Source organism: Hypanus sabinus, chromosome 2, assembly GCF_030144855.1.
Source record: "Hypanus sabinus isolate sHypSab1 chromosome 2, sHypSab1.hap1, whole genome shotgun sequence".
Lineage (NCBI taxonomy): Eukaryota > Metazoa > Chordata > Chondrichthyes > Myliobatiformes > Dasyatidae > Hypanus > Hypanus sabinus.
The window spans coordinates 116,212,159-116,228,113 of NC_082707.1; the positions used below are offsets into that span (position 1 = coordinate 116,212,159).

General features: G+C 42.9%; 1 protein-coding gene across 2 annotated transcripts in view; it reads left to right on the forward strand.

The window, feature by feature from the left end:
* The window catches only part of LOC132382628 (calpain-3-like), a 156,057-nt gene that overhangs the window by 134,626 nt on the left and 5,476 nt on the right, over positions 1-15,955 (forward strand). For both annotated transcript variants that reach the window (XM_059953037.1, XM_059953046.1), the window contains 7 exons: positions 7,271-7,348; positions 7,909-7,966; positions 9,705-9,766; positions 10,204-10,272; positions 11,380-11,458; positions 12,967-13,083; positions 15,636-15,694. In XM_059953037.1, coding sequence (XP_059809020.1) covers positions 7,271-7,348; positions 7,909-7,966; positions 9,705-9,766; positions 10,204-10,272; positions 11,380-11,458; positions 12,967-13,083; positions 15,636-15,694 — 522 coding nt within the window. The remainder of the gene's footprint in view (positions 1-7,270; positions 7,349-7,908; positions 7,967-9,704; positions 9,767-10,203; positions 10,273-11,379; positions 11,459-12,966; positions 13,084-15,635; positions 15,695-15,955) is intronic.

A 15,955-nucleotide genomic window follows, 5' to 3' on the forward strand; every position in this document is an offset into this window, starting at 1 on the left:
GGTAGGTAGGTGTGGAGATAAAATGATAATTTACATAGCCCAGAGGATATAGAAAATAGCATGGTTTATTTTGAATGCTACTATTTCCTGCTGTTACCTCTACCTTCTCATTAAATGCACTGGTTTTACTGTCTAGTGAACCCACGTATGTTAGGAACCTGTAATGTCCAAAGAATCATTATTGCATCCTGCTGAAGCAATGGAAGTTTTCCAAGATAAGGGAATTATTTTATTCAGGTGGAATATAGTTTCAGCTAGGCAACTGGCATAAAGGAGTTAAAGTAAACTTGGTCTTACGTTATGTCTAATTCACACTCCCTTGTCCAGAACTCTAAGACAACATGTAATTCAAAAATGCAGGACATACTCAGAATATACTGGTGAAATGTTATTTTACTGCCCCATTTTCTTCTTTCTATGTTCTTCCTAACTATTTTCTTTTCCCTGTGCCTAATCACCTTCTGCCATCTCAGCTGAAGGTACGTGAGCCCTGGTGTTGTCTGTTCATTGCTCTTCAGCAGTGCATGGGGTCTGAAAACACTAGGATAAATCTGTTTCACTGAGGGGAATTTGTCATAACTGAATGAAGGGCATGGAAGATCTAGTGGAAAGATTCCTTTAACTAGTGACACCTTCTGGGTGCATTCAGGTGTGGAGTCTTCTTCTGCAGTGATAGAGCCGGAAAGAATGTGTCTCCATTGTTGCAATGTGCCTGGGATTAAGCTGGGAGTGAGTAAGCTTGTCAAAGGCAAGGGGCTTCCCTCGCATTGATGGATATAATTCCTCTGCCATGTCATCTATTTGTGAACTTAGTCACTGTTAGCTCCCCAATTGAAAGTAAAGGTGAAGTAATAACTATGTTTAATCACTAGAAATTAAAATGGGATTGATTTACTAGAATAGTGTATACTGGTGGCAAGGAAAGAATAGTTTGATCTCTCTCTCTCTAGAAACATAACGGGCAGGATTTAAAATGGACTGCTCACCTTGCATAATGGGGACACACTGTCACTGCTTTCCTCGTACTCTTTCTGGGAGGGTTATCTTTCAGGCAGGTAGCATACAGAATGCCTGTACTATGCTTCTGACATCTTGGTGTTTATCATGACTGTGCAACAGGGCAAGATAGTGATTTAGTTGTGAAATACAAGCCAGGGGAGTTGTAATCTGTTATGCGCGGTCTCACAAGGCTGAGATCTACCTCAGTGTCTACAATCAGCAGACTAACCCAGGCTTGTTGACTTCTGCCTGTTTCTTGGATGGATTGTGTGCCTTATCTGTGAGTTCTGTATGCATCAAATCTCTCCTACATGGTGGTCAGATAAACTAATCCTGGAACTTGTAGGCTATATTCTATTTGTGAAATAAGTAGTAGAGGGAATTAAATGGCTTATCTTCCAGCTTCTGAGCTGCCTACAGGCCAACCCTGTTTGGTTGTGGATTGATCCTTGTCCCACACTTTCCCCAGCTGTCTGTTTACAAGCTCTTATTTCCCAGAAACCAGATCCTCCTCACTATCATCTCCCAACCTCTATTCCTCCCACAAGGACACAGAATAATTTCCACAACAGCTGTCAGAGACTGAAGTCTGCCCTTTGGAGCTGACTGATCCACTCTCCATGACCATAGCTTCAGAAACCCCTCTTCTTGAATAACCTTCCGATTTCTCCAAGGGTAGGTAAACCCAGCTCACCTCTCTGTACCCACTCAGTCTCTCATAGTACAAAACCAAAGCCTTTCTTTCTCAAGAACCATTCCAAGAATTATCCAAAAAACAATTCATGAATCATATTCCAGCCGAGATACTAAATGGCAATTTATTGACACTTCACCTGCCAGGTGCACTTTTCCGTTTCTCCTGGCCCTTTTCCAAAATGACTCTTCACTGTCAGGATGTGAAAAACAGTTGTTTGGCCCCTACAGCACAGGTTGTTTTTATCAAGCATCACAATGCCTCTGACTGTACAGAGAATCTATCCTCTGCCTGTCCTCACACATGCAGGCTGTGCTTGGAATCCTTATTGATCTAGCAGTCAGTTGGCACTGTTTAGGTTATTTGTAGCCAACATCACTTGCCTGACAGATATCAAATCTGGGATCTATTGGTCTCTAATGTCTCTCAGACCATCGGACAATTTTTAATCCACTTCCAGGAAGAAGCAGCCAGGTTTGGTGCCAACTTTGGACATTTTGTTCCAGAATTAGACTGCTTTATTTAACATTCCACTTGGTTAATACTGCTGATGACCACCTGTTAGGATATGACTATATCTTTTTTGTCTTGAAAATTTGTCAAATATTGGATTTTACAGATGTTTCCTTGAAGGATAATTTGTCATTCTGTATATTTCAAGTTAAATTGTTACTTCATAATACACACTTTTCTTCATAACTTCATCTCAATACCTTTGTGAAAACACATTGGATCAGCCTGTTCCCTCATCGTGAAAAGCATGCAGCAGCATCACAGGCACAAGAAAAACATAACTATAAATTACACACTAGTTTTAAAAGAAAGAACACAATTAAAACAGGAATAGGTTCATTGTAGTGCAAAGTGGTCATAGTGTTACGAGGTAATGATTCGCATTGTGCAGGTTGGTTCAAGAATCAAATAGTTCAGCACATACATAGAAAACTGACAAAATGACATTAGCGTCTGGATAAAAAATAATTGAGTGGGAGAAAAGAGATAATGGATAGTGGAGAAAATATATGTGAGGCATATTTAAATCACTGTTAGTAAGGAAGGTTTGTTTGAAGTGAGGGTAGGCAGGAGGTTGTGAAGTTGAGTGATGCCATTTAGAAGTTCCCAGATGACTGAACGGGAAGTGGAAGGAATAGAGGGATAGATGGAGAGAGAAATAGAGAGAGATAGAGAGATAAAGAGACAGAGATGGAGAGAATTGCCAGGCCAGGAAGAAGTAGTATTGTTGAAGTAAGTATTCCTGTTGTGACTGTGACTATGTTACTGGAGAAACTGGAGAAGCTAGTGGATATGGAAGTCTTTATTGATCACTCCAAGCTGATATGCTCTCGCAGACCTTCTTGGTAGCGTTTCCCAATCTCAAAGTACATCAAAATTTTATACTCTTGATGACAAGGGTAGCAGTAGGAGATTCAATACAATTTCAAAAGCTACAATTATATTGGTTTCTTTAATATTTTGAGTTTTATGAATAGTTCCTTTGTAGTACATATTTATGGTAGAAGCATGTTGTAATTGATAAGACACCTCTGAAGATTCAAACAAACACTTTTGCTGGAACAAACTAATTCACACAAATGGTCTAAAAGCCTCTGAGGACAGAGACACCAGATGCCCAAGATTAATGTGGCAAGTGCTGACTCTTGAGCCAACTATTGGTAGATATGACCATATCTTGGGATCATGATTGATGCGTTCTGTGGCAATATCAGTATGGTCTGCAAGCTACTTTGAACTTGGTTACAATAGTGCCAATAACTTAAGCTATAATTGTCTGGTTTGATGCAGGCCAATTAACATAACCCCACTGTCTAGTGTTTCCCTGATGCATATGAGAACATCTTATGGTCATCACTTTGCAAATTATCTATCTTAGCAGCCAGCACCTTGCTATGGGCCTACAGCCAGTGCTGTTTATTTGCAAAGTTGTCCTTTTAACTTCAATTGATTGTTTCTTGTAATTTACAATTACAATTGAAGAATGGTTCTCATTTTAATTAATGTCTGCTATATTCCCCTAATCCCATAACTCCTGAATAATCCCTAACAATCCCACTGAGGTAGGGTGGGCAAATGGCATGAAGTGGGGAATCATTTGGAAATGAGGAGTGGTTTTAAAGATATTTCATGGTGACATAGAGAGAAGTGGAAATCTTGACAGCTATGTGGGACAGCTTGGGCTTGGATTGGGTTGGACAGTGATGTGTGTTATTCAATAAGGAAACTGTGGTTCCGTTTGGAGTTCACTGGGATAGTAAGATCTGCTTATACTGAGCTGATGTGTTGAGGCAGAAGGAGCTGAAGCTCTATTAGTGCAGGCACTGGTAAGAATGTGGGCTCAAGTTTCACTGACACCCAACTAAAGAACATGTCAGGCCAGGCAGCCAACTCCAGTACTGAGCAACAGCTTTGGCACTGAATGGAGGGGGAATATTAACTTACAAATGGGATCTGGATCACAATGGGCTTCCAAAAGTGAGGAAGTGGGGGCCAAGGAAAGAGACGACAATCCAGGCAGAGGAAGAAGCCACTGTAGGAGCTGTAGGGGGCCATGATGTAATTCTGCACTGTTACAAATGAGTAATCGATTATGTATTTCAGTAAGTGACAAAGAGTCTCTATCCACTGTGCAGGCTTTCCCTACCTTAATCACCCCCTTCCATCTTCGCTTTCTCCTCCCGTATTTGCTTTTGGTGGACTGGGAATTTCTTTGGGTCAAGAACCCTGGGACGGAGAGGTGCTGTAAAATATCCGGGAGAGACTGTAAAGTACCAACTTTGTCAAAAGCTTTCCACACCCAAAGGTAACCATTACTCAGTCAGTATGTGGTGGTCTGAAAATCAGATGAATGTACGTACCCTAATTCGACTTCACCTTCTGCCACTTTTCTGCACTGTGACTCTCTCTCTTTTCTGTGATCCAGGGACTGTTGCTGTCCTTCTGCCTCACCATTACTTCCAATGGTGAAGATTTCACTTACATTATCCCAGTGATGCCAAGGCCAACCATGGCACAGCCTCAGTGTAGCAAGTCACCTGGCACAGAGTGATATGAATGGATCCATCTCACTCTACGGGTTCACTTGGCTGTAACATGGGTGGATCTTGTTGCTTACTGTACCTTCAAGGCACCTGTGAAACCCACACACCGTGTCTCCATCATTCACAACTATCTGCTCTAACTACTCCCTCTCTCCTCTAGCCAATCATCTTTGTTTCTGATAGAGCTCAGGACACTGTAGACTCGCAGAAGGAAGAAAAGGAAAAAAGAATGGAAACCAAGAAAAAATTCCAGGTTTCTTCTTGTGCTAGCATGACTTGCTGTTGTCTGAAGTTATTGAAACGCTCTGCATTCCCCTTTCCCAGACCTGTCAGACACTGCCACAGGAAATTCTGATGCTTCAGAATTAGAACAGACTAGAGTTTTGACAGGGTCAGGAGCTTTATGATAATTACGCAAAACACAGCTTAGTGTGGTGTTTTCCAGATTTATCTGGGGATAAACTACCAGGAGAGCATGAGGATCCCTACTGGGATTAGAAAGGGGAAAAGACTATAAGACCAAATACACTCAAAGACTTGGACTCCACAGCAGTCCATGTGAATGAATTCCATAGATTCACCACCCTATGGTTAAAGAAATTCCTTCTCAGCTATGTTCTAAATGGATGTCCCTCTTCAGAGGCTGTGCTCCCTGGAAACTTCCTCTCCTTGTCCACTCTGTCTTGACCTTTCAACATTTGATAAATTTCAATGAGAACCCCCCTCATTCTTTTAAACTCCAGTGAGTACAAGCCCAAACACATCAAATGTTCCTTACATGTTAACACTTTCATTCTGTACCCGGACACGTCAATGACAGGTCAGGCACCAGGCAGTCTCAGTAATCATACCAGATGTTAGATGGTCTCTCTCTGACGATACCAGACCTCAGGAAGTCTCACTGACAATACCAAACAAATCTTCCCCCCCAGATACTCTCACTGACAATACCAAACAAATCTCCCCCCCAGATACTCTCACTGACAATACCAAACAAATCTCCCCCCCCAGATACTCTCACTGACAATACCAAACAAATCTCCCCCCCCAGATACTCTCACTGACAATACCAAACAAATCTCCCCCCAGATACTCTCACTGACAATACCAAACAAATCTCCCCCCCAGATACTCTCACTGACAATACCAAACAAATCTCCCCCCCCAGATACTCTCACTGACAATACCAAACAAATCTCCCCCCCCAGATACTCTCACTGACAATACCAAACAAATCTCCCCCCAGATACTCTCACTGACAATACCAAACAAATCTCCCCTCCCCAGATACTCTCACTGACAATACCAAACAAATCTCCCCCCAGATACTCTCACTGACAATACCAAACAAATCTCCCCCCCAGATACTCTCACTGATAATACCAAACAAATCTCCCCCCCAGATACTCTCACTGACAATACCAAACAAATCTCCCCCGAGATACTCTCACTGACAATACCAAACAAATCTCCCCCCCCAATACTCTCACTGATAATACCAAACAAATCTCCCCCCCAGATACTCTCACTGATAATACCAGATGACCAGACAATCTTACTAACAATATTAGACTGCCAGACAGTCACATTACCAAGACTAGATTCTCAGTCTTACCACTAAACCAAATCATCAAACATTAACAAAACCAGCCACTCAGTCTCATTTACATTACCAGATGCCAAGACAGTTTCACAAACAAGACCAGACAGTCTCAGTGACAAAAACAGACCTTCATATAGTCTCACCAACAAGAAGACTGGCTCACAATTCAATCCAACTACTAAAATTATGTCCACGTTAGAACTTAAGAGTGAGATATTCGGAGGTACAATCTCAGTAAAAGGATTATTTGTAACAGGATGCTGAGAGACTATTTTCTTGCTGTGCCCTGATTTTAGCTGGCTATTCAACTGAGATTTCGATTGACTGACCCTTCCTCCTTCGTGGCATGGCATGGGCATGGGTTACAATGATAGAACATTTGGTCAGTGTAGGGAACACATCTGTACCGTGGACCCTGACTTTGCATGTGGTGAGGGGGAGCAGGGACTGGGGAGGAAGCAGGTTTATAAAATTGTGTACGGTTTCATTTTGGGAAAGCCATAACCCATTAACATAATTGGTAGCCTGAAGCTGAAATGTCTTGGGTTTTGTCAACAGCCAAGTTAAGAATTGCAGGGAGTTACACTGAAATTAACATAGATTAAAGTTCTTTTGATCTATTAACCAAAGCAGCCTTACATAGCAAAATGTGCTTCTAACTGCATAAAACTCGCCGATACGTCTAACTGTGTTCTGTGACTCAGTGTTGGGGGCAGACACTATGGCTTACCAGAGCTGGCCCCCACAGGCCTGTTAACAGGATCACCCCCTTGTTAAAGCTATCTGTTACCAGAGGCCTGATTGCAAGCTTTTCACTTTTCAGACATTATCTTGGTTTTGATACAAGTGTATTCTGAAATATTAAGGGAAACCCTCAGCAACTGTGTAACCTTTGATTTCATTTCTGTCCATAATCAGTCTTTGCCAGTGATATCCAACAAGGAGAGTGAGGAGGATCTACAGTTCCACCGTATCTTCAGACAGATTGCTGGGGAAGTAAGTATATCTGCCTTTGAATCGTTTGTTGGAATATTTCAGACATTTACTGGGTATTGCTATCCTCTTGAATGGAATTTGAATCTGTGAATGGTGTCAGAGCAGTGTAAAGGATACTTCCTCTGTTGCAAATGGGGGAGGAGAATCGCGGGCCAGTCACTGAGGATGCTTTGGGAGACATTCAGAAAATTATTAGCACAAGGAATGATGTAAGTCACTGAATGGCAAGGATTTGTTAAAGGCAAATGACGTTTGGCTAACTGGATCGAATTCCCTGGAATATGACGGCTATGAACAGATTGCAGAAGCACCCTGACAGGCCGGTGTGTGGAGTGACATTAAGTGCAGGGAGGGACCGTGCCTGGTGCTGGCGGTTCAGCTGAAGGGTAAATTGAAGGCACATTGATGCAGCATCCTCGGGGGTGGGGGTGGAGGGAGGGGGAGAGAGATAGTTTGTGTGCTAGAGTAAGAATGAGAAACTGTGATGTTGGAGTGGATAGAAAGGCTAATTCAGGGATAGTCTACAATTAAACATCTTGTCTCTGTTTGTTTCACTGCAGGACATGCAGATCTCGGCAGCTGAACTGAAGAGCATCCTTAACCGTGTTGTTAAAAAACGTAAGTTATGTAATCTAGATATGTAAAAAAACTTCGTATTAGTCCCATACAAGTTCTGTATGGTGGCGGTGTCCTGCACCCATATCATTACCTCTGCACACTCCCATTACTTCAGCTAGCTTTGCATGGCTCCTAACGTCTGGAGCCCAGCTTGATTGCAGGCACTTCTGGCTCTTAGGGGTCACTTCTGTTAGAGATTCAACTGTGATCCAAAATGCAAATTTTGAAATATAACATAACTTGAAGTATTTTAAGTTTATTGGAAGAACAGCAACAGAATTTTGACCGACTTACAGTGAAATCTTCAAACTGTTTCCTACTAACATAATGCCATTGCTTCATAATGTACATTATCTTTAATAAAATAATTAGACCCGTGCACAAGCATCAAAAATTATAGCTGATTATGGTGCAACTATAACAGAGTATCAATGATTGAACAGCACAGGAGGAAAAGGTTTTGAGTGGGAGTGAGAGTTAGGAGAATGGGGAAGGAGGGAGAAAGAAAGGGCAATGAGGGGCTTGGAAGAGAAAGTCGGGGAGAATGAGGGGCTGGGAAGTGCAAAGAGGGAAGGGTGACGAGCAATGTTAGAATTGTTTTGGAAAGCAAAACCTTATGTTGTAGGAGGTAACACATTGGGGTGATGGTGGTTTATGGGTAACTGGAAATAGACAGTAGATATAACTTGGTCTTTTTCTGGGTGGAAAGATATAATGAGTTGTATGCCACAGAGATCAAGAGCTGGGGCTTGAACTTTGTACCAGTTATGTAACCAACCTGGATGAAGGCACTGTGTGTACAGTTGATGCAGAGATAAGTGGAGGGCAGGTTGTGAAGAAGACACAGAGGCTACAGAAGCTTTAGAGTGCTTTAGAAAGTGAAAATCTGGCAAATGATGCATTGAACATGGAAGTGTAAAATTGTCCTTTTTGTCAAGAGAAAGCAGTGCATTGCCTAAATGGTGAGAGATCACAGAGCTCCAAGCTGTAGAGGAATCTGTGTGCCCCGGTACATGATTAGCAAAAGGCTTTTATACAGGTGAAGTAAGTAATTATAAATGCCAGTGTTTATCACAAGGAGACTTCAGTACCAAAGTTGGGAGGTCACACTTCACTTCTGTAGGGAATTGGTGAGACCACGTTTGGAGCTCTGCATATCAGTCTCTTTACTTAAGGGAGATAGTTAACGCATTAGAAGCAGTTCTGGGTGAGTTCCATCGACTGATACTCCTGGATAAAGAGGAAACAGATAAGTTGGCATTATAAACACTGGAATTTAGAAAAGAAAGAAGGGACTTAATTGACGTAAATAAATTCTGGCAGCACTTCAGGGGAAATGGAGAGGATGTTTAGAAGCAGAGTCTTTGAATTTTTTTTCAAAAGATCGATAGATTCTTAATAAGCAAGGGAGTGGAAAAGGAATACAGAGCTGATTTTCAATATGATGAACTATGACCTTAATAAAAGGCAGTTCAAGCTTGTTTATGCCAGCGGGTTAGTTAGACACCATACTGTGTAAGAGACCGACAACAGAAAACATGTTTAATACAGTCTGAATTATATAGAGCACCGTGTGTAAAATGTTAATTATAATTCCTCTCTCAACCCTTTCATCCCCCATTCTCAGTGGGAGGTGAGAGTTTGTTCCATTCTTTCATTTGGCTATTTCTTATTTAAAATGTTTATTTCTTTAACAACCACTGTAGCAACTCAGAATATTTTTTTTATTTTCTTAAAGACAATATGAAAACTGAAGGGTTTGCTTTGGAGTCTTGTCGCAGTATGGTTGCCCTCATGGATGTATCCTTCCCTCTCTTGCATTGAATTCATTATTTCTTCCTGTAATTCAGCATCCACAACCTTAATTCATCTGGAAAAGCCTTGAGGTTGGTTTGAGGAGCAATGTTTCTGGCATAGACTTTAGTCAACAGGAGAATGCTCCATGGATTTCAGACACATGTGGACATAACTGGCCCAAAGTGGTAAAGCTCGGTTGGACTCGGGGAGAGAAGATCTGGTGATTTTACTGTTTTGAAGCCTTTTGTTTCCACTTAGGTAAGGTTCCAGATTCATCTTGGAGGTTTACAAGACAGTTGTTAATAATTCCAGATTGCTGATCTTCTAATAAAGATATATTAATTTAGATGTAACGTTAGCCCTGCTCCCCCAGAGCAGAAGTTTAACAATCCCACTGGACTGCTGTTTTTACTGTATCTTCCTTAACATGGTGCCTGCAGACAGATGGATCTGGAAAGCTGAATCTGGCTGAGTTTAAACATCTATGGAACAAGATTAAGCAATGGCAGGTAGGTGATGCTGAGCAGCTAAGGGAAATTATTTCTCATGTAGTGTTACTATTGATACCTCAGATCAGCAGAACAAGAGGAAGAGTTAACTTAGATCTTGGCAAGCTTTGTTTCTCAATGGAAGAATTACCTCCTGTCGTTAATGCCGTTCATTTCCCCGATGTACCTGTTAATTTGGTCAGGTCTCCAGCAGACCAGAAGGGTTCAGGGATATACGAACTTCCCCCGCACTCTGCACTGTATTTCCTGCCAGTCACTGAGGTCGTACAACTTTGAATGACAGGACTTGATCAAAACTGACTTTAGAAAATGTGCTTGGTTAATTGTTGTATTGTTGTTTACAGTCTGATGTGACACAGGAACACATGGAAGGGCTGTTTTTGGGAGTTTCCTATCAGTGATCAGTTCCCTCTGCTCCACACCAGGGCCTTGCTCTCTAGGCATTCTCATAGCAGCTGTGCACCCACAGGATAAGCACTTGTCACCTACATCCAGCCAGCCACAGAGCTGAACCATTGGACCAGATGTGGTCCTGTAATCACATGTACTCTTTAGCAGATTGCTGTTGGGAAGGACAGAGACCAGCAAAACTGATAATTTGACACTTCACCGCTTTGGAAAGGCCAATGGTTTCCTCAGCAAAAATCAATGGTATGCTGTGGCGTACAGTATTACCCACCAGGCAAGGTAGATTATACATTTTAACATGCATGAATTGCAGGAAAGGAAGGTTCATTTATTCATTTTTCCAGAGAATAGGCAGAAATTAAGTCCATGTCCTTTACAGTTCAGACGTTGTTTAACATGCAATGAATGGCTATTACTTTGGAAAATTTAAATGGTGAGATCAGTCTTTGGAGGGAAAAGTGGACAGAAGGCTGCTAAAAGTGGGCTAATCCTTGTCTTATCTATGACTGTTCGGTAATTCAATGGACGTCCCAGTCAGTCTCATCATCCAAAGCCTCAGATAGGACCTTGTAAACATATTCAGTCCCCAGTTGCTCTCAGATGGTCCTGTGTCTGCACATCAGCTTCAGCTTTAGCATATGATCCTGTATGAACTCTCAGAGAACTATTCTCTCATTGTGATTCCTTAATTACTTGCAGGCAATTTTTCAGGAATATGACAAGGATAATTCAGGACTGATTGACAGCTATGAACTGCGGAGTGCTGTGAATGATGCAGGTGGGTGGCAATGAGTTTGGGAGACCAGAGGTGCTGCTGGGAGAGCTGCCCTCATTGACAGCTGAACCGCTTCACATCAGACTGAAGGTTCAGATCTCAGGGAAGCTTCTGGCAGAGTCTCTCTCAAGAATTGCTCACTCTTTAAGTGAGGTGCAGTTCTGGACAACCGTATCTACCGGAGAGCCAATTTCTTCCATAAATCATTTAGAGTAAAACTGATAATCTGGCAGCCTCGATAGTGTGGAAACACCCGATTCCCAAATGTGCGTTATTTCTTTCTGTTTCCCGGTGAATCCAATGAGCTTAAGGGAAGTGGGAAGCATGCAATTTCTTCCAACTCGTTTCTGTCCACAAGCCTGTCCAATTTCTTTACCCCTGAGGTTCTGTATTCCAACCCTTGTCCAGCTACACATCCAGCCCCATTCCTGGCTCTGGTCCATCTGCAATCCTGAAACCTAGCTCGCATTCCGGACTAATGAGTGAGCCAGATGCAGGACCACTAGGATTTCCAAACAAGCAGATGTTAGATATCTGGAACTATACGATAGGTTACCTCCACATCATCAATTCCTGTCATTGGATCTTTGTGTAAATGGTTTCCTGTTGCTTCAGAGCCGATTTCAATCCCAGCGCTAAAGGCAAAGCACTGGCATCATTCTTATTGCTAATTGTTAAATTTCTTCATGCAACCCTGGAGCTAACATAAAAGAAGAAGGTTGGAAAGTTTCTTTCAATTTACAGAAGGGCAGTTCTCTGCTTTGATTTGATTACTGCATCACTCAGGATATCCTCTTCAGTTAAATCATCCCCAGCACTTATTCCAGTTTCATAATGCTCCTGAGCTGATGGTGACAAAGAGGCATATGGTTAAGCTGATCCTGTCATTAACAGTTCCTGGCCAAATGTCAACGAAACATGCATAAAATGCTGGAGAAACTCAGCAGGTCAGGCAGCATTGATGGAGAGGGATAACAGTTGAAATTTTAGGCCAACACCCTCACTCATCAGAAGCCTTCATCAAATATCAGGGAAATGGGTGGGGTTCAGAGGCAAGAGGTATAGCAGCATTGGACAGGATGTTTGGGGGTTGTTGGGTTCTTGCTAGAGATGGGGCCAGTGAGCATAAGGGGTAGCAGGATGTCAGTAAGTATTTCACTTTCTGCAGACATCTAGGCCAGGGATGGAGTCATAGAATTTACCTGATTTGGGAATGCCGGTTGAAAACATCTCTAAGGCAATGTAGTCCCAGTTCCCCTGTTCCCCATGCAGCACTCCATCTGGAGCATCACAAAGTCACTTTCATGCACTGCTATGGAAATCACATCAGGATGACAAAGGTGTAACATGGCAGAAAGAGGCAGATTGAAATTTCCGGCCACTCGAGCTGCTTGCACAGGGTGAGAGGACGGCATTATGCACTTACCTGTATTGTGTCATAAGGGGGTGGAAGTATTTGGTTTAGTGAGGTGAGATCAATGGTGCAGCTGAAGTTCTTGCTTGTTCTTCAGGCTTCCGCCTCAACAGCCATCTGTATGAGCTCATCTCCATGCGCTACACTGATCTAAATATGAATGTGGACTTCGACAGCTTCATCTGTTGCATTTTGAGATTGGAGGGCATGTTCAGTAAGTACACCACTATTCCTCTCCCATTCGCAGCCTTTAATTTCAGCGGGTTAAACTCCAGCTCCAGACAACGGGGCCAAAGGCCTTTTCTGTCATCTGGTTAGGTCAGGAGCGGACCTACCTCTCCCAATGATGGTCATATTGCCATGAATACTCCCTAGTTTAGAACCGAATTATTCCAGGTGAATTCACCATATCTGTCATATTAAATATCCCTTTCCTAAACCCTACCCACTCTTGCTCCTGGCATTAAACCACTGACGACAATTTCCACTTCAACTTTGCTGATGACTCATTGTATAAAAACAAATCATAGAAGCAAAAGTTGGCCTTTTGTCCCCTCATGCATCGTGGCTACCTCTTAATATTGGAACCACTTTCCTGCACTAATCTGCATCCCTTGGTAGCAATCGTGTTTGAAAATTACTCAACCTCTGTCTTGAATATTCTGAGCAACTCTCTGATTCTCTCCCGATGCATCAGCATGCTAAGTTCTTTCAACTTCACAACCAACATCTCCCCAGCCCGATGGCCCCATCTCCTGGTCACCATCTGTTCCTGTCTTGACTGTGTTGCTGATTGGAACCATGAATTAGCTCCCTCCTATGGTAAGAATGTACCCTCACCCTGCTCATTCAGTGGACATTTCATTGATGGAGATGTGCATGGGGACATCACAGCTGCAACTCCTCTAGATAGCGTCCTTAGCCCAACTAACCACCTTCTGCAATAATGACATTCCTTTCATCAGAACACACACAAAATGCTGGTGGAACGCAGCAGGTCAGGCAGCATCTATAGGGAGAAGTGCTGTCGACGTTTTGGGCCGAGACCCTTCGTCAGGACTAACTGAAGATCAGAATGGGGATGTTTGCTGATGGTTGCATATTGTTTATTTGCATTCAGACAATGTTCAGGCATGGCCAAGTAGTTACCACCTCCAACAAAAGAGAGTCAACCCACCTCTGCCTTTCAATAGCATTAGCATTGCTGCTTCTCTGTCCAGCAGCATCCCGGGATGGACCAGCCACATAAATACCATGGCTACGAGAGCCTGTGTTGAATGATGTACCTCTTGACATCCCAAGGCCTCTCTCTCTACCACCTGCATTGCACAATTCACGGGGATGAGGGAATGCTCTGCACTCACCTGGAGGAGTGCAGTGAAATAACCCTCTAAGCTCAACACCATCCAGGACAAAGCAGCCTGCTCAATCAACGCCCATCCACCAGTCACTCTCTCTACTACTGATGCATGGCGGTCGCAGTGTGAACCATCTACAAAATACACTGGAGTTAATCACCCAGGCTATTCTGAGAACATCCCACCTCCAGAATTTCGACTTCCACAGCCAAGACAGGGGCTGCAGATGTGAGGGAACTCCACCATCTGTAGATAGCCCTCTAAGTCACGAACCATCCTGACTTGGAAATATATCGCTTTGTTGCTGGGTCTGAATGTTGGAACTCCAACACTGTCAAAACAGCTCCACCAGAAGAAATATAGAGGTTTGAAAAAATATCAACACATGAAAGCTATATAGGGGCGGGCAATAAGTTAAACTTGCCTGTAACATCCACATCCTGAATAATAGATGTTAAAAAATACTCCTTTGCAGTTGGGACCCTTTACTCCCACTCTGGTATTTAAGACCACTCCTCATCAGGTCCTACCAGTGCCAGCCTTGTGTCACCTGTACTGTTACAGACTAGCATTGGGCTTGGAAAAGGATGAGTGCAGCCTGCGCAGGTGAAGGTTGATCATCCAGCAGGATTTCTTCACGTCCTGTACTGAACGGTTATACTTGGAAGGGCTCTAAGGTTCATCTTGTGAATTGATTGGAGTATCTGTGACATTACACAGCAATTCAGTGTGGAAGCAGACTGCTAGACTCCATGTTGCTGAGATCTCATTTCTGTGCTGAGAGAAGCTAAGATTGACATTAGGCATGTTAAGCTCTTTCCACAGTGTGTAGCATCCCTTTGTCACGTATTGTAGATAGGTGGAGTGTTCAGATTTGTAGAACTATAACTTTGCATGACCCCTCTAAAGAAACAAGAGAATGGATAAAGTGTAGACTATAAGTGGAGCATCTTTCCGTGTGCTCAACAATGTTCTCCAGTGCTGGGTGCTGCCAAGTTCATTGAAGATGGCACAGTGACACAGCTGGTCGAGCTGGTGCCTCACGCTGCCAATGACATGATTTCAGTCCCCACCCCTGCTGCTGCCTGTGTGGAGTTCGCATGTTCTCCTGGTTTGTTTCTTCAAGATTGGTAGGTTAACGGTCCACTGTAAATTTGTAGGTATGGTAAAATATGGAGGGCTATGAGGAAGATAAAGGGGGAGGGAGAGGAATTAATGTATATACATTATTGATGGGCTGAGAGATCTGTTTCTCTTCTATAGTTTTGTCTCAGCAAACTGCCCAGGCTCAGTTTTTGTCGGAGCACATGAATTCCTATGGTGCTCTCTGTACTGTGGAATAAATCAACATTACATTCTTTGTATGTGTGCCTTTGAGTGTGGAAACGTTATCCTTTCTGTTCTGCAGGAGCTTTCCATGCATTTGATAAAGATGGAGATGGAATTATTAAACTGAATGTCCTAGAGGTAAGTGCATCTTATGGGAAAGTCACAGTTCCTCAGCACGAAACCAAAGTCCCAAGTGGGCACTAAAAGGTGTAAATCACATTTGCCCAGACCCCTGCCCAGTCCCGCCCAGACCCCTACAACTCAGAGTCATGAAGCTGCACAACACATAACAGGTCCTTCTGCCCGCTATACTAATCCCACTTGGAAGTCACCGAGATGTACATTACAGAAGGAGGCCCTTCAGCCCTATCAAGGTTCTTTCCTGAGCTTGTTCCATTT